Source organism: Camellia sinensis, unplaced genomic scaffold (assembly GCF_055761805.1).
Source record: "Camellia sinensis isolate YWXY unplaced genomic scaffold, ASM5576180v1 Unanchor10, whole genome shotgun sequence".
NCBI lineage: Eukaryota > Viridiplantae > Streptophyta > Magnoliopsida > Ericales > Theaceae > Camellia > Camellia sinensis.
Window position 1 is genome coordinate 8,916,736 of NW_028128988.1, and position 17,230 is coordinate 8,933,965.

Genomic DNA, 17,230 nt, shown 5'->3' on the forward strand with positions numbered 1-17,230 from the left:
CATACTAAATTTTTACTTCATATTTTAACTAAAAAATTAAAATTATTAAACTGACTTGTTTCCTAACAAAGTGATAAGAGTATCAGCAATATCCCAGTAAATCTTACTATTTAGCTACTTTACATTGCCACAGTAACAAACGTTGCTCCGATATCCTTGAGCAATTCTCGGGGGTGGTAATTTTAGAATCATTTTTTTTTTAAATTTAAAAAAATAATAAAAATTTATTTGATAAAAATAAATATTAAAAAAATATTATTTTTTAATTTTTAAAATTACTTTTGCCCTCAAAAAATGATGAATTCTTTTATTTATTATTTTTTCATGAAATCATTTTTTTTTTTTTCAAAACTTAGAGAACAAATCCTCAGAACCAAACCAAAGATAAAGATTTGTGGCAAAATGCTCGCCATCACCAGATGTGCACTGAAAAGATTATTCATAAATTATTTTCATTACAATACAAGCAATAACTCTCTTCAAGAAATAAATATTTAGGATAAAATGCTACAAATGGAATAAGAAAATAACTTCTTGAAGATAATAGATATCGTTAACACGGCATTAGATATCGTCGTAAAAGAATTTTTTGAAGGCATCCATATGTGCTTCTTGCAACCGCAATGGGATAAGAAAAGAACCATCTTCATCACGACTAGGAAGGATGAATGACCTCCCATCATGTCCAATTTCTCCGGGTACCATATAAATTGCCTTTCCCCACCCAAAATCCACCCCATATAATGCTAGTCGAGTCCAATCAGTGACGCATAGAGTTGGATTCCCATAGAAAGCTCCTTGACTACTTCCAACAACATGAAAGTATCGAAACTTAGATAAATCTAGTTCATTTTTCAAAAAAACAAAGCATGACCTTACGTATGCATCTGTCACCTTCTCTATAGCTTCTCTTAACTTCTCCGCGGTATAACTTAATGGTTTCGACACAATGTCCCCAGAGGTGGGGGTTGTTCCTACTAGCACGACAGCGCAACCGAAATACCACTTAGGCAATATTGGTTGCAAACGGCTACGAAAATCCACAGCGATACGAATGTTAGTTAGCTGCTTGCTTTCATGCTGACGTGCCTTGCATGCACACCTCCACATATGAGCAGTAACACTCTCAAACCTTGTAAAGGCGCGGTTAGTACTGGTGTCGCTATTTCGATACTCATTAGCCTTGTTCTTCAACTTTTTGATTTGATCTTTGCTAAGCTTTAGCATAGCCACGGCAGTCTTCTTGTTTCGCTCCTCTGTGTTGTTCGATTGGCCTATTAAGAACGGTGGTGGGTTGAAATCCGAGTGATCAAAGCTTGTTTTTGGCAAAGGATCCTCAAGTTGTAAGATTGTTCGATCAAGAAATGGGAGGTTCTCTGGTTTTTCACCGCGAGCGATTCGAGCCCACTCGGAGATGAAGTGAGCTGCACATACACCATCAGCTAGGATATGTGATATACCCAAGCCAAGACTAAATCCACCACAGCTAAACTTGGTTACTTGAACCAAAAGCAACGGTAGTTCATGAATTGGTCTGTCATAGTCTGCTGATGGTATGAGTGCTCTAGTCTTTGAACTCGGACAGAAGTCACCAAAGTCATCAATTTTGGCTTCGGATTCAGCTTCGAGGAACCGGGCACCCATGGAGTTGCAATTGATCTTGTTGAAAATATTGCAGGAAGTTCTATTAGAATAAATATTATAACAAGGGTAAATTACATCATTATCTCCTACAACTTCCCTTGTCTCATTTTAATCCTTATAATTTCAATTGACTCAATTTTCACTTGAAATTTTTTATTTTATCTCAAATTGCTCTAATTGATTTCAATTGTTAGCATTTATTTTTATGACAACTAAGTGGTATGTTTCATGCGCAAAATTTAAAACTTGATCAATTCAGTAACTTAATCTCAACTAACTTAGTGATAATTTTTCACTAAAAACCTTAATGGTGTTATATATTGGGTGAAACTAATGCAAAATCCAAAATTAAGGATCAAAATTGAGCCAATTAAAAGTGTAGAAACCAAAATAATATAAGTGGCAAAATGTTAGGATTATTCGTATACTTTGCCCTTATAACAATTATAACAATGGGTTAATTCTATTTTGGTTGCCCAAAGTATGAGTTTTTTGTCGTTTTGGTCCCACAATATTTAAATTATGTCAATTTTAGTTTCCAATATATAAAATTATTTCAATTTGGTCTTCAATATTTAAATTATGTCAATTTGATCCCCAATATACAAAAAGTGTTTCAATTTAATTTCTCAATCTACCTTTGTTAATAGACGTATGAGGGGACCAAATTAAAACACTTTTTAAAATTATTTCAATACATTCCCCAATGTATACTATTTTCTTTCTTTCGCTTAAAAAAAATTGAAAAGAAAACGGTTAGTTCTGCTCGTGATATTTAGGCTTAGAACCCCAAATAGAGACTAGTACAATTCAATTCAATATTTTCTTCGATTAGGTTTGATTGTGTTTGTAGCTCTATAATTCAGATTAATTATATCATTTCATGAACTGCATATTGATCCAAAAAAAGTAAGTATAGCTAGTCCGTGAACAACCAACCATCACACTATAAAAGTTGGACAAGTTCGATCTAAGCTTACAAATAATGGGCCTCGTAAAAGGATATACTAAATTTATCAAGTTGTGTCAAAGAATAAAAACGGTATTTCATTGAATGGATTCGTTGTCTGTTGTGTATAAAATACTCCTTTGGCCAAGGTTTCCAAATCTATACCATTAAAAATATTTCAATTTGATTCCCCAATGCGTCTATTAAGTTAGATTGGAAGACCAACTTGAAACACTTTTTTTGATTGGAGATTAAGGGGTTGTTTGGAGTGTCCTAAACAAGTGTATTTTTTTGTCTTTTTGGACTAAAAAATTAAGGAAAAAAATATGAATGTTTGGTTAACTTTTTGACTTTTTATGGAAAAATGTGTATTAAAAAATTGTATAAATTATTGTGTAGGGAAAAATTAGAATTGGGAGTTGTGGAACCGTAATTTTTGACTTTTAGTGAATAGTGATAACTTTTTAACTTTTTAAATAACTTTTGACTTTTTTTCAACTTGCCAAACTTTGCCTAAATTAAAATAATTTTAACATCAGTAATTAAAATGACACTATACTCATACTTTGAGAACCTTAAATGTAATTAATCCTATAATAATTAACCAAAAATAAAAGAACAAAATATTAACTAAAAAAAATAGAAAAGATTGTTTACTTGAAGGCGACCCCTAGCAATCCATTGGAGGCGTCCAGCGAGGGGGTAGAATATGACGAGTGCTTTGCTTAAAGAGTCTTTTAGAGTATGTATTACTGAATTTAGAGTCAACTCACCAGAGGGTTGATAGAAGTAAACAGTAGGTGCATGAGTTATGGCAAGGAACTGATCAAATTCTGATAAATACATGAGCCCAGTTGGTGTTTCCTTGGTTGGTTTCACCATGTAAGAGGCCTTTAAGGTCACCATTGTTGGAGAGAAGAAAGAGAGGACGAGAAATTTTTGGTTGTTCAGTGCTTGTGACAGTCTTGTGAAGTCTAACGCTTTAAATAGAACTAAAATCATCGATGGATGATTTTTTATTGAAGAATGATGTACAAATAAAAAAAATTAATATAGAATATTCATACAGAATAATATGGGTTAATTTAAACCTTTTACATTCAAATTAAACATCCTGGAGAGGCAATGATTCCTTTCAATACCACTATCTTTTATTACCCTCTTTTTTTTTTTTTCGTGAGCCTTATGTCAGGTCAACTATGATGATCTGAACTATTTATCTTCTAAGACCAACAGTAAAGATGAATTGTGCAAAAAATCAATTTTATCAGATATGACTAGACACATTAAGCAGACCATTATATAAAACAAAATGTGATTTGTTAATCTATTCGTTGATATTCGATGAAATTGATTGACGATCTTCATTGCGAATTTTATGAGATGAGTGATTTGTATCATCGTTGGGGACCTAGAGTGGACTCACAAAATGAAAGTATAAAATATAATAGTATGGAGATGAGTCATTCTTATATTGTTTTGCAACCAAAAAAAAAATTTTGATTATACAAACTGGTCACAATACACATATAAATGGATACGATTTTTTAAGATTTATTATGCGATTCATTTAAAAAAAATCTTTTTCATCTATATATATGTTATGTATCTGATTTATAACCAATTTATGTATTTATATTATAGTCATTTTTTTTAGTGCACGATAAAGAATTTTGTAAATGATTAAAAGGGAAAGAATAGGACAACAGGTAAACACGTGAAACAAGTGGGCTTGGTAGGCTCAAATGACATAAATATGATGGTTGTAGGGTATTTATGTTGAATGAGTAATGTTAGGGATTATGAAAAAAATATCACAAAATGATTATGAAAGATTTTTTATTTTTAGATTACGCATACATTAAAACACCACACACTAATCAAATGATGAAAATTCTTCATGATGCATTTCATAATATTTTTTTCATAATCCCTAATATTATTCATGCTGAATTATTTGAACAAGTGGGCTTGGTAGGCTCAAATGAAATAAATATGATGGTTGTAGAGTATTTATGCCGAATTATTTGAACAAGTAGGTTTGGTAGGCTCAAATGACATAAATACGATGGTTCTAGAATATTGTTATAAGGGGCATTTACTAATAAGTCTCATATATAAAATTCAAACTCTATCTAATCTCAAAACAAAATACTTATACCAATTAGTCTTACATATTTTTAATTGTTATCAAAAACTCTTTTTTTTTTTAATTTTTATAAATTTAAAAATGCTGATATATCCAACGACCTCCGTCAAACTCACCGAAGACTTGCCAAAATATTTAACATCATTGGGAAGTCGCCAGAACATCACCGAAAGTTTGCCGAAGTATTCTGAACATCACTGGAAAATGTCAAGAACATCATCAGAGATTCACTGGAATATTCAGAATATTTCCCCCCCAAAAAAAAAAGAATAAATGGAGAAATTATAGTTAAAAACATAACAACAACAAACAACAATGAGAAAAAGTGTATATTATTTTTCAATTTTTGTAGGGTTTAAGCAAATAATCTGTAATATTGATCAAATTGAAAAGTAAGCTTTGAAATTGTAAAATGTTACAGTTTCAAAGCATTATTCTATTAAGCTGAAAAACATGTTATGAAACTACAAAATTTACAGTTCTAAAGAATATTATAAAACTGTAAAATTTTACAGTTTTAAAGCTTCATTCATTTCAACACCAAAAAAGTTGAAATTGTAAAATTGTACAGTTTTCACTGCTTGTAACTAAAACTTAAAAACAACTTATTCAGAATTTGAAATTTTTCTCCATTAAAATAGAAAAATAGACTTGTGTAACAGAGAAAAGGTAAAAAAATTGAGAAATAGAAGGAAAGAATAGATATAGAAAGAATATTATACTCCTGCAACTATTTTTTGTTTAGATCTAGTCGGATCTCATGTTGATCTACTCAAATTTGATGTAGATCTCATCTTCTTCATCGTCGGTGAGGATGAAGTCACGAGTTAATGTTGGTGGTTGGTGGTTGATGGTAAACCCCAATCAATTGTGGTCATCGGTCACCAATGACTATATATTAGAAAGAGAAAGAGAATAAGGAAGGTGTGATCACCGGTTGTCGAACATGACAAAAAGAAGGAAAAGAAAACGCAGAAAAAGGAAAATGTAAATAATTAGACAAAAAGAAGAGAGAGAGAGAGAGAGACACGTGTAGGACTTTTGGGTCTACTCAAAAAGTTGTTGGATTAAATAGTGTACACATATTTCAAACAGGACCTATGGGTAATTTCCCCCCTTGTCCTAATGACTTTTGTTATGGATAAAAATCAAACAACTTAGGTTGCAGCGGTAACGCGACAGAGATAGCTTGATTCTTGACTTGAAAAACACTTGGACAAAGGTAGAAGAGAGGCGGCTGGAGCAGCCTAGGGACCCTCTGATGCATAAGTCAGCTATAGAGGTAGATAAAGGTGCAAGATTATCTGAGTGGGGTTCAGATAGAAGTGTTTGCATACCTCCATTCTACTGATTGTTTCCCCTTTATAGCATGCTCCTACTAACCATTGTTAGTTGTTAGGCTTCCCCCTGCTCCTCACGCCAGCCTCCTTGTCTTAGGGATTGTGCTCTACCAGATGTGGATTTCTAGGAGTTGGTTGAGCCTAAAATAAAAGGATGTGGGTTGACTGGGCCTGCACCCTTCTTAGGCGTGCTCTCTGCCGCCTTTCTCCTGCCCTAAAACTTCTCTAACCTAGTTTGGTCCTGGGCTTCCAGGCTAGACTCAAACTATCCTGGGCTAACTTTCCATTTTGTTGGCGATGCTTCTTTCCTGCTGCCAACCCAGGAATTCTAGTCCTGGCTTATGTTGATTCGTTTTTTGCCTAGCATAATTGCCTCCTAATTCTGGCTTCTTTTTCTTTCTAGGCTGAAAAAGGAATCAGAATTTTGATTACAACTGCAGAAGTTTTTTCCCGTAATCCTAGGGCTTCGTGCCTATCATTTCAATTTTTAAACGGCGTGATGTCCCTTCGTCTGTCGCACCACCTCTGTCCTAGGACAGGTGGCCTCACCCCATAAGTCCCAAACCGACGCGTCTGCCATATGAAGCGACAGACATGTCCATTCAAAATTATTTTTGGCGCTATAAATTTCCCACCAGAGTCCTTCCTTCTTCAATACTCACTATTCCTTCTAGAGAAAAGTAAGAGGGAATATTCCAACCATAGCGCTTTCAGTTCAATAATTTTTCGTTCCGATCTTCCTTTGGTTGCCTGTAAGTCCCCCTCTTTCTCACACATTTCTTGATTTTTGTTCCTTTTCTAGTCTGATGGGCAAGTATCGCGTCCTCCTAAAATCCCCTTCCTCCTTGGCCGCCTTTCGTGAACAATTTGGTATCCCAGATAATGTCCATATTCATTTGCAAAAGGATACGACAACCTTGACGGTGGCCCAAATTACAATTGTATGCCCCTTGCTGCCATTACTGAGGAAGGGGTTAGGTTTTCCCTAAACCCACTTTTGAGAGAGTGCATGTGTTCTTGGTCCCTTGCCCCCATTCAACTCTCTGCTAACATTTACAGAGTTGTGAATAGGGTTTTCGAGTTAAACCGAGCCCAGGGCACCTACCTTGGTCAAATGGAGATTCTGTCCGTTTATGTTCTTACAGCCTACAATACCAAGCCTCAACTGAGGACCTTAAGTATTATTTGAGGCAAAAGTGCCTCAAAAAGACTCATCACCCTTCTTTCCAAAACCAATAAGGACCTAGAGGAAGATATTGTGATGATTTCAGAGAATTGGGAATTTAAGAGCTCTCTCCATACTTGGCCTGTACTTATATCCTTCGAAAGAGCATGTCATTTCCATTCTATATTCCTTATTTTTCTTTTGAATTTGTATGGCTGACTTGTTCTTTAACTATTCATTCTCTTTTTGCCAGATCCTACCACCAACATGGTAAAGCACCTTCGTGAATACGTCGTTCGTCAGGAGGAACTAAGGAAGATCTAGAACCCTTCTGAAGAGGAGAAGTCTACTCACAAACTTTTGGGTTTTGAATCCTCTGCATCTGTAACATGCCCGGGGGGTACCCGCGCGCGTTAAACAGTTCGGACCCCCGAGATCTCTTTGATCTATTCTCATGAGTGCAGTGTGAAACCTAGATGAGAGTCCGGATTTGGCAACTTTTATTGAAAATTCATTTTATTGCAATTTTGTCAAAAATGGACTGCGTCATCAGATCTCAGAGTCGCCACCTAATATTTATTTTGGGAAAATTAGGAAACCCATGACTCGTGCCAAGGCCACTGTTCGTCGTAACCAAGGATGCTTGGCTCGGAACCTTAGGTATGAGAGGGGAAGGTCAATAATGAGCACCCCCGCCCACCCGATCAAAGATCGGCCTTTACTAACCATGATATGAATTTTATTTTATTTATATGTTCATGTTCTGATTAGTTAATAAATCCTAAAATTTACTATGTGAAGCATACAAGTATAGACTATGCCATTCATTTTGGAACAATTTGATATCATGCATTTTGAAAGAGTTTTGACGATGTACAACCCAAATAAATTGAGTTTACAAGCATGAAAAATCAACATCATTCCAAATTAAGCGACACAACCTCCATCCACTGGCATTCATAGAGTTATATCACATAAGCAACTAGCCTCATGGTAGAATGCTAGACATAGTAAGAAAAACACACACACACGGGATGCTAAAGCATAAAAACTCACATGTTTGATGTCCCACGAACAAGCTGCAAAACAAAGTTAGTAAAATATGCATGATCTTATATACAAAACCCTAATGCAATTCACTCATGAGATGCAACTAAAGATTCGGCTTCTAAAATATGATATGTGAATCATCTCAAGAACATGAGGTAGCGCACATAATCACATAGGAATTGATTAAATTCACAAATGCAAACTTAGCCGAATCAAGATGCATGAAACATGGATGCGAAGCATAACTATGATGAAAAATAAATATGATGTTTATGTACAAATAAAGAAAGCAAGTAAAAGAACGGGATAGAAAGAAGCGGGGCGGGGAATTATTACAACATTTTAAAGAATAATTACAAACCAAATTAGAGAGGGAGGAGGAGAATATTACAACAAAATAAAAACCTCACAATACACTCAAAATAAAATAAATAAATAAAATAAAAGCTTCATGTTCTTTAGAACGACCGACGAAAATTGGCCAATATTGGGAGATTACGCCATCTTGTTCGGAAGAAGCTAACCGACCGGCCAAATAGGCCAGCCGGCGAACTAGGCCAAGCAAAACCTGTCTTGTTGCGAAACCAAGAAAAGGAACAAACAAAAAATATGTAGGTGGCTTAACTAACCACTACCGGTTAGATTAAAAAAAAGAAAATAAATATAAAATAAAATAAAGAAAAGTGCAAACTCACAACATAAACCTAAAACAATAAAACAAATATAAGATAGAACATGCAAAATTACAACAAAACTAATATGAGACTAAAGTATGCGAATAAAAATAAATAAATAAATAATTATGAGCTAAACAAACCACTAGGATTATAACAACACACTATGAAATATAAAGTAAGAAAATAGATATGAGATAAACAAACCACTTGGATTATAACAAAACACAATGAAATAAGAAGCAAGAATATAAATATAAGATATAAAATATAAGAAAATGAAAGATTAAAAATTCACCTTCCAAAGAAAGATTGAACTTCTTGATTTCCAAACTTCCTCTTGATCACCCTCAAGTGTAGGAAGTGTGTTCTCAAATCCTCAATTCAAAATTATGGAGTTTATGGAGTTTGTGGTATGGAAAGTGGCTAACTCTCTAGTTTTCTCACTTTCAATCACTAAACATTCTTCCTTATGATCGAGGCGATTGATCTTTGGCTATATCAGAATTTTTGGAGTGGTTTTGGTGTATGGAAATGAAGAATTTCAGTAGCTATGGAAGGTATGGGGTGTATATGGAAGATAGGAATATTTTTGGCTCAAAAACTCAAATTTTCTCTCTTTTTTCACTCTTTTCTCACTTCTTTCTCTTCAATTTCGTGGTCCTCCCCCTCTCTTACAATATGATCATTCTATATAGGCAATGAGGGAGAGTAAAGGTCAAAAATAAGGTGGGAGACAAGAATGTGATAGGAGGGCAAATTTTCAAGGTGGTTGCATGGGATACTCCTTTATGGATGCAAACAAAATATCTTTTTGACTATGGAGGATGATTAGGTATAATGGAGGATGAGTGGATGCACTTGAATGGCTCAAAAAATGGGTAAATGGGTTGTCCCAACCGAACCAAAACCAAGAAAAATGGGCTATTGTTGTTTTGGGTCGAATCAACAAAATCTGCTTTTAAGCCCAACTTCAAATGGGCATATCTCCCCCATATGGACTTGGTTTTAGGCAGTTCTTTGGTCCAAATTGAAGCCCCAGAAGTCTACTTTCCAATGGTGATGGCCTCACATTTAAATTCCAAGTGTACAAATAGATATGCGTAATTTAGTGAAGGCTGTCTCGGGCTGGATCAACAAAATCTGCTCTTAAGCTCAACTTCAAATGGGCATATCTCCCTTATTTGGACTTGGTCTAAGGTGGTTCTTGCGTCTAAATTGAAGCCCCAGAAGTCTACTTTCTAATGGTGGTAGCCTCACATTTAAATTCTAAGTGTACAAACAGAAATGCCTAATTTAGTGAAGACTGCTCATTTCCTTCTTAATGATTTGATACTCATCCTTTTCCTAAACCAGCTTTCTTTCATCCCCTCCTATTTCCTTCAACTCCAAACCTATAAAGAAGATATTTTTAAATATTTTTCAAAAATTTCACCTCCCTTCCATTTATTTCCACTTTGTCCTTACTCGGTTTACTGAAAAGTGCAATATTTTAATCGAAATGGAAGCCTCGGGACATCGTAGAAACATTTAAAAAAACATATTTTGAAAAGAGGGTTTTAAGGTCTAAAATAGTTTGGCCAAAAAAATGGGTGAAGGTTGGGATTAAAACTTAAATTCCATCTTTCTTACTGAGAATTTTGTGAGAAACACATTCTAATTGTCATCATCGGGTAATCAAAAGAAAGCGCCCGAGTCTTAGGGCCGGTCAAAATGGGGTGTCTACAGCATCCTATCTAAAAGATGAGAAATAGTGGTCCCAAGCTTTTCAAGAACAACAAGAAAGCTCCACTAATAGTCCTGCCAAAATAATTTATGACCCTGTCATTGACCTTACTGCCACATCCATGGACGTAGAGGTTGAGGACTTGGCTGTTTCCCTCGCGCGACGTTCTTCAAGGATTGTGAAAACTACTACCCCTCTCTCCGTCAAGAAGAAGAGCAAATTGCAAAAAGGAGCTGAACTCCTGAAGGTGAAGCAGGATGTAGGAGTCACGTTTTCTATTGCTACTGCTACTACCGTTCCGGTGTTGGTGGGTTCATTACCCCTGAATCTATGAAATCTAAATGATTTACTCCTCTTACAACTGCCCCTGCTATTGACCCTGAAGATCCTGCTACGAAACGCCCCAAGACACAAAGGGGTAGCAAGACTATATCCTACAAGGTTCCTGATGATTAGTTCAAGCATCAGATGTTGCTCCCTAATTATCTTTATTTGTCCAAGAATGGCAACCTAATGGAAGTTCCTGAACTAGGCTTTCAACTTAGCAAAGGGTTTACCATACCTAGGGATATGGCCTTCCTCCATCCTTTGGATGATGCTTCTCTGATCTATACCGATGTGGTCAGTGCTTTAAGGGTAAGCTTTTTTGTACTCATGCTTTCTATATTCCTTGTATTTTGATTGAGTTTAATCATTCTTCTCTTCTGTAGGCCATCCAAGTTTGTCATGAAAGTTTGACCAGCATGGACTCTTATAAGTCTGATGCCTGCATCTAATCTATCAGGGCCTCTAGTGCTCTGAAAATTATCGTTGATATGGAGAAGATACCGAAATTGATGTTTGACTAGAATTTGAAGTTTACAACTAAAAAAGAACTTGCTGAAAGTGTAACCCAACTAGCCAAGATCCAACTGGAAGAGTCCCAACAGAACCTAGCCTCTGCTCTTGCTGCAAATGAGATGCTAAAGAATGAAGAGAATGAGAAGTTGGATAAATACCGTAGGGACATTAACGAGAAATATCTACAACAAATCTATAAGCTTCAAGACGATATGTTTATTGATGGATAGAAGGCTGCCTTGGCTAAGGTTGGGGTTACTCCTGATTCCTCCTAGTATTCTGACCTAATTCTATCTTGGAAAAAAGATTCATGGCCAATAGAGGAAGCTAAAGAAGTGGGCTTTGAGGAAGACCCTGAGGAGGAGGTGGAGACTGTTCTGAATGCGAGTGCCCAGAATGCGGCCGCTCCTACTAATGAGGTTGAACTTCCTACCCCTAAGCCTCAAGAAAAAACTTCTTCCAATGCTCCATATGTTCTTCCTGCCACAGAAATTCCTACCCCTGCTGAAGGTAGGGATGTTGGTATTGTTTCTTCTAGAGCTGTTGAAGTTGGTGTTACCTAGACCCCTGTTGTGATAAAGGATTAAGAAACTTGCCCTTTGTTTTTGTTTTCTTTTTTTTTTTCTTTTTTTAATTGTGGCCTAGAAACTCTTGTATGGTCCAGTCTTTTTGATGTAATTGCAACTTTTTGCAAAATAGAAGGCTTTTGTGTTTTATTTTTATCTAAATGTTAAGTACTTTTCTAAATATTTTTTCTAGGCTGAGATGGGGGTGTAAGGCACCCTACTTGTCCCCGGAGCTTGGATGGTTTTGACAACAAAGACAACAAAGCTATAGAAAATTGGTAGAGCGCTAAATTTGAAGAAATTAGACTACGGCAAAACTGGAAGAAATTGTAATGACGTGGAAATTTTGGAAACATTTGACTAAGTAAAATTTTGAAAAACATTTGACTCAAGTAAAAGTTGATGGAAAATTTTTGACTTGAGTAAAAGCTGTGAAAAAACTTTGACTAAGTAAAATTTTTTTAACTACCCCCATATGTAAGAGGGTCTGCTTTCTTGGACATAGGAAAACTTTTGATAAAATCCTATAAGTCCAAGAAACACAATCCAGAACAGGATTTGCCTACCTTTCTTATTCAGAAACCGTGCTACATTCCTGAGCAAGGAAGTCACATTTCTTGGGCTAAAAAATTCTTTTTAGTCTTAAGGACCTCAATCCAAAGTAGAATTGTTCTATATTTTTGCATCAGAATCCTTCCTACACTCCTGAATAAGCGTGTTGCTTGGAGAATAACCATCCGAAAAAATCTTGAATGATTTGTTTTCGTACTAGAATGTTAATGCGATCCGAACAGGATTACATCCTGTGCTGGATTGCCATCTATTCTTGTACTCAAGCAATTATTATATACTGTACTTAGGCAAAGAACCATTTGGAGACAAAACTAAAAAATCTCATTAAAATTTCATATTTATAAGCTGTTTTTTAAACAAATACTTAATGAAAATAAATCCTAAGGTTTGCAGTGTTTCAAGGACGAGGTAAGGCCTTGCCATTCATATCTTCCAAATGATAAGCCCTATTTTTGCCTACTAAAACGACCTTATATGGGCCCTTCTAGTTGGGACCTAACTTCCATTAGTTGGATTCTTCTGACTACCCATAACTCTTCACAATGCTAGATTTCCTAGCTAGAATTCCTTAAGGTGAACTTTCTTGTTGTACTATTTTGAGAGCTGTTTTTGGTAATTCGCCAACCGGACCAGAGCTGTTGTTCTCCTTTCTTCGATTAAATCCAAACCATGTGCCAACGCTTGTTCATTATGTAACTCTTCGTAAATTTCTGAATGCATTGTAGGCAATTCGACTTCCAATGAGATAATGACTTCAGTTCCAAGAGCCAGGGCGTAGGATGTCTCACCCATTGCCCTTCTAGGTGTTGTACGATAAGCCCATAGAACATTGGACAGTTTATCAACCCATCTTCCTTTAAACCATTCTAAACACTTCTTCATTCCATCCAGCACAGTCATGTTAGAGGTTTCTGCCTGACCATTGCTTTGAGGATAACAGGGAGTTGAGAAGAAGTTTTTTATTCCCAATCTTGAGTAGTAATTTTTGACGAGGGTGCAATAAAATTGCGTGCCATTATCAGAAATGAATGCATATAGGATGCCAAACGTGGTTATGATGTTGCGCCAAGCGAATTACTTAATATCCTTTTATTTGATCATGATCAACGGCTCAGCTTCCACCCACTTAGTGAAATAATCTGTTGTTATCAATAGAAATTTCTTACCTTCTCTGCCCTTTGGAAGTGGGCCGATCAAGTCCATGTCCCACTAGGCAAAGGGCCAAGGGCTAGTTAGTGGGTGAAGATGGCTGGTGGATTAGAGGGGAAAAACGCTGGCACTTGTCATATTTTTTTACATAAGCCTAGCCATTCTTGTGCATAAACGGCCACCAATAGCCATAAGTGATTGCATGTTCTGCTAAAGACCACCCCCTAGTATGCATTCCACAGATTCCTTCATGAAACTAATATAGGCTGTTATCAACAAGGGCTGGGTGGACACAGAATAGGTATGGACCTATGAAGGATTTTCTATACAAGACTCCTTTTTTTGAGAGCCAAAATCTAGGCGCTCTTCTCTTGACTTTATTGGCTTCCTTCATATCTTCTGGGAGTACTCTCTCCCTGGTATACATAATGATTAGATCCATCCAACTTGGGCCATAATTAGATTTTGGATCTCAAAAAAAGCGCTATTCTGTTGACTTTATTGGCTTCCTTCATATCTTCTGGGAGTACTCTCTCCCTGGTATACATAATGATTAGATCCATTAAGCTTGGGCCATAACTAGTGCACAAGATTGACTGTATGCCTTGCTCTGCTTCTGGCGAGATACTGGAGTGAGGCAAGAACTCAATTATAACGGTTTTGGTCTCTATCTTTTCCACTATTGAAACAAGGGTGGCCAAGGCGTTTGTGTGGAAATTCTGTTCCCTACTTATCTTGACAATCCTGAATTTTCGGAAGGATTTTACCATATCCTAGACTTTGTTTAAATAGGCCTCCACCCTTTTGTCCCTGGTGACATACTCTCCAGTGAGTTGGTTAACCACTAACTGAGAGTCACAATGGTCTTGAATGTTAAGAAGTTTCGCAATCCTTAATCCTACAAGCAGGGCCTCATATTCTGCATTGTTATTCGAAACTTTGAACCTTAGATGGATTGCTTGTTCGTGGAGAATGCCCTCAAGGGAGAGCAAGGCCACACCAGCTCCTGCTTCTTTTAGGTTTGATGCACCATCCACGAAGAGTTTCTAATTGTCCATCCCGCCGACATATAGCTTCCATGTTGAATCATTACCCTATCCTAACTCAGCTTGTTGCCCAGTTTCTGTGGTATTGGACTGTTGTGATAATGCCAATTCTAGCTTTTGTTTCTCCTGGATCGCGCCCTGTCGACCCCCTAGTTCTGCGGCTAGTGACATATTAGCTCTAGAACTCTGTTAAGGTCGTTTGATTGAGAATTTTACGACGAAATCAGCCAGAACTTGGGCTTTGATGGTAGTTCTAGACTAAAAAGTGATTTCAAATTCCCCTAACTCCATGATCCACTTAGCGATGCGCCCAAAAAAATTAGCCTTGTGAAAAAGGCTTCGCAAAGGATGTTAGGTTAACACTGTGATGAAGTGACCTTGGAAGTAGTGTACAAGCTTTCTAACTACAGTCATGAAGGCCATGGTAATTTTTCTGAGGGAAAATATCTGGTTTCTGCGCTGTTTAGAGTTTTGTTGATATAGTAGACCGGCAGCTAGGTGCTTTCCACATTTCTGACCAAGACTGAGCTCACTGTGTGCCCTAACACTATACAGTCTTTCACCCTGTTGAGGAGCTGAGAGTAGAAAAGGTGAAAGGAGGTACTATTTTAATTCCTCTAGTGCTTGATCGCACTATTTATTCCAATCTACTCTTCCATTCTTGAGGAACTAAAAGAAGGGTTTACATTTGTCTAAAGAGCGGCTTATGAAGCGATTAAGTGCTGCTACCATCCTTGTCAACTTCTACACTTCTTTGATTTTGCGAGGTGGCTGTAAGGTAAGGATGGCTTTCACTTCTTGAGGGTCTACTTCAATCCCTCTTCTCGTCACCAAATAGCTCAGAACTTTTCCCGACTCAACACCACAAGCACATTTAGCAGCATTTAATTTCAATTTGTAGGTCTTGAGGATATTAAATGTGGTCTCCATGTTTTTTAAATGGTTAGTTTCTAGCCTGTTTTTGACAACCATGTCATCAATATAAATTTCCATAGTTTTTCCTATCTGGTCAGAAAACATAGTGGTAACTAGTCGTTGATAAGTGGCTCCAGCATTTTTGAGCCCAAAAGGCATCACCTTATAACAATACAGCCCTCGTGGAGTTATAAAAGAAGTTTTTTCTTGGTCTAGCTCATTCATTATTATTTGGTGATAGCTCTATAGGCGTCTAAAAAATTAATTCTAGCGTACCCAGAAGTGGCATCCACCAATTGGTCAATCCTTCGTAAGGGAAAACAATCTTTAGGGCATGCAGACTTTGTTAAGGCTTGTGAAGTCTACACGTACCCTCAATTTTTCATTATTTTTCCTAACAACGACGGTGTTGGACAACCAAGTGGAGTAGTGTACTTCTTTTATGGCCTTTGTGTCTAGGAGTCTTTCGACTTCCTCGACTACTGCCTCAACGTGATCTACATGAGACCTTCTACTCTTTCGAATTACTAGTTTATATGCAGGATCAACATTGAGACAATGACTGATAATATTGGGATCTACCCCTAGCATCTCATAAGGTGTCCAAGCGAAGACCTTAATATTATCCATTAAAAATTAAAAATGAGTTTTTTTATTCCGGTTAGGCAGAGAAGATCCGAGCAAGAAGTACCTTTTTGGATCGTCGAGTGATATTTGGATTTTATGAAGTTCTTATATCATGCGCTCCTCTAGATCTTTTCCAATCTCCTATAGAACTTTTGAGTCTAGAATTTTAACTGAGTAGACTCGTTTCTGAGCCAGCTTAACTTTTTTATGCCCCAAGGCTAGCATTAAACATCATTGCATGGGTATTTGGTCCCCTCAAATGGTTTCAATGCCTCCCTCCTTATTAGGAAATTTCAAGGCTTGGTGAAGTATGGAGGGTACTACTTTAAGCTAGTGCAGCCATAGTTTGCCCATAATAACATTGTATAGTGAGGGCACATCCACGACAAGAAAGCATACTTCAAGATCTTGCTCTAACTAGTAAGTTCACTGCTCCGACCAGCCAGACCAGGTTTGAGTTGAAACCTGACAATGGCGAGTCAACCTTCTTGAGATCTTGATCCTTGTGGCCCAAGCTCGAGTATAGTTTATAGTATATAATTTCGGATGCGCTGCCTTCATCAACTAGTATTCTCTTTAACACAAATCCATCCATGTCCAACTTAATAATCAAAGCGTTCGAGTAGGGCTAGACCAACCCTTGCATGTCTTCTTCAGAAAAGGAAATGACTGGGCCGTTGGGACTGGCCTCAATCCTTGGCCTTTTACTTCCCAAGGAATTCTCTGCGTTGTAAACCTCTCTGAGATGCGCTACTTTCTACATCTCTCCTTTGGCATGTGCTATATTTGTCTGGGTGGGCAACTCCATGGATGACAT

At 36.8% G+C, this 17,230-nt stretch overlaps 1 protein-coding gene and 1 long non-coding RNA gene across 3 annotated transcripts; both read right to left on the reverse strand.

Moving 5' to 3' along the window:
• Positions 1-422: 422 nt before the first annotated feature.
• On the reverse strand, positions 423-3,563 carry LOC114278005 (spermidine hydroxycinnamoyl transferase-like). 2 transcript variants are annotated; one of them, XM_082911164.1, is made up of 2 exons: positions 3,367-3,563; positions 423-1,659 (listed from the first exon to the last, which is right to left on the reverse strand). In XM_082911164.1, the coding sequence occupies exons 1-2, from the start codon at positions 3,397-3,399 to the stop codon at positions 565-567; spliced, it is 1,128 nt and encodes a 375-aa protein (XP_082767290.1). In that variant the 5' UTR covers positions 3,400-3,563; the 3' UTR covers positions 423-564. The 2 variants fall into 2 exon arrangements, with proteins under 2 accessions (XP_082767290.1, XP_082767289.1); XM_082911163.1 differs by having other exon boundaries at positions 3,251-3,563.
• Positions 3,564-8,526: 4,963 nt separating this feature from the next.
• Positions 8,527-10,027, reverse strand: LOC145814383 (uncharacterized). Its single transcript, XR_014357675.1, has 2 exons — positions 9,270-10,027; positions 8,527-8,865 (listed from the first exon to the last, which is right to left on the reverse strand). It is a non-coding gene; the product is annotated as an uncharacterized LOC145814383 (long non-coding RNA).
• Positions 10,028-17,230: the final 7,203 nt, after the last annotated feature.

Excerpts from the sequence above, each read along its gene's own strand:
- LOC114278005 (XM_082911163.1), bottom strand. The coding sequence starts at position 3,499 with ATGGTGACCTTAAAGGCCTCTTACATGGTGAAACCAACCAAGGAAACA. Across the intron at positions 1,660-3,250 it reads TTGCTAGGGGTCGCCTTCAA|ATCAATTGCAACTCCATGGG; the intron begins GTAAACAATCTT and ends ATTTTCAACAAG.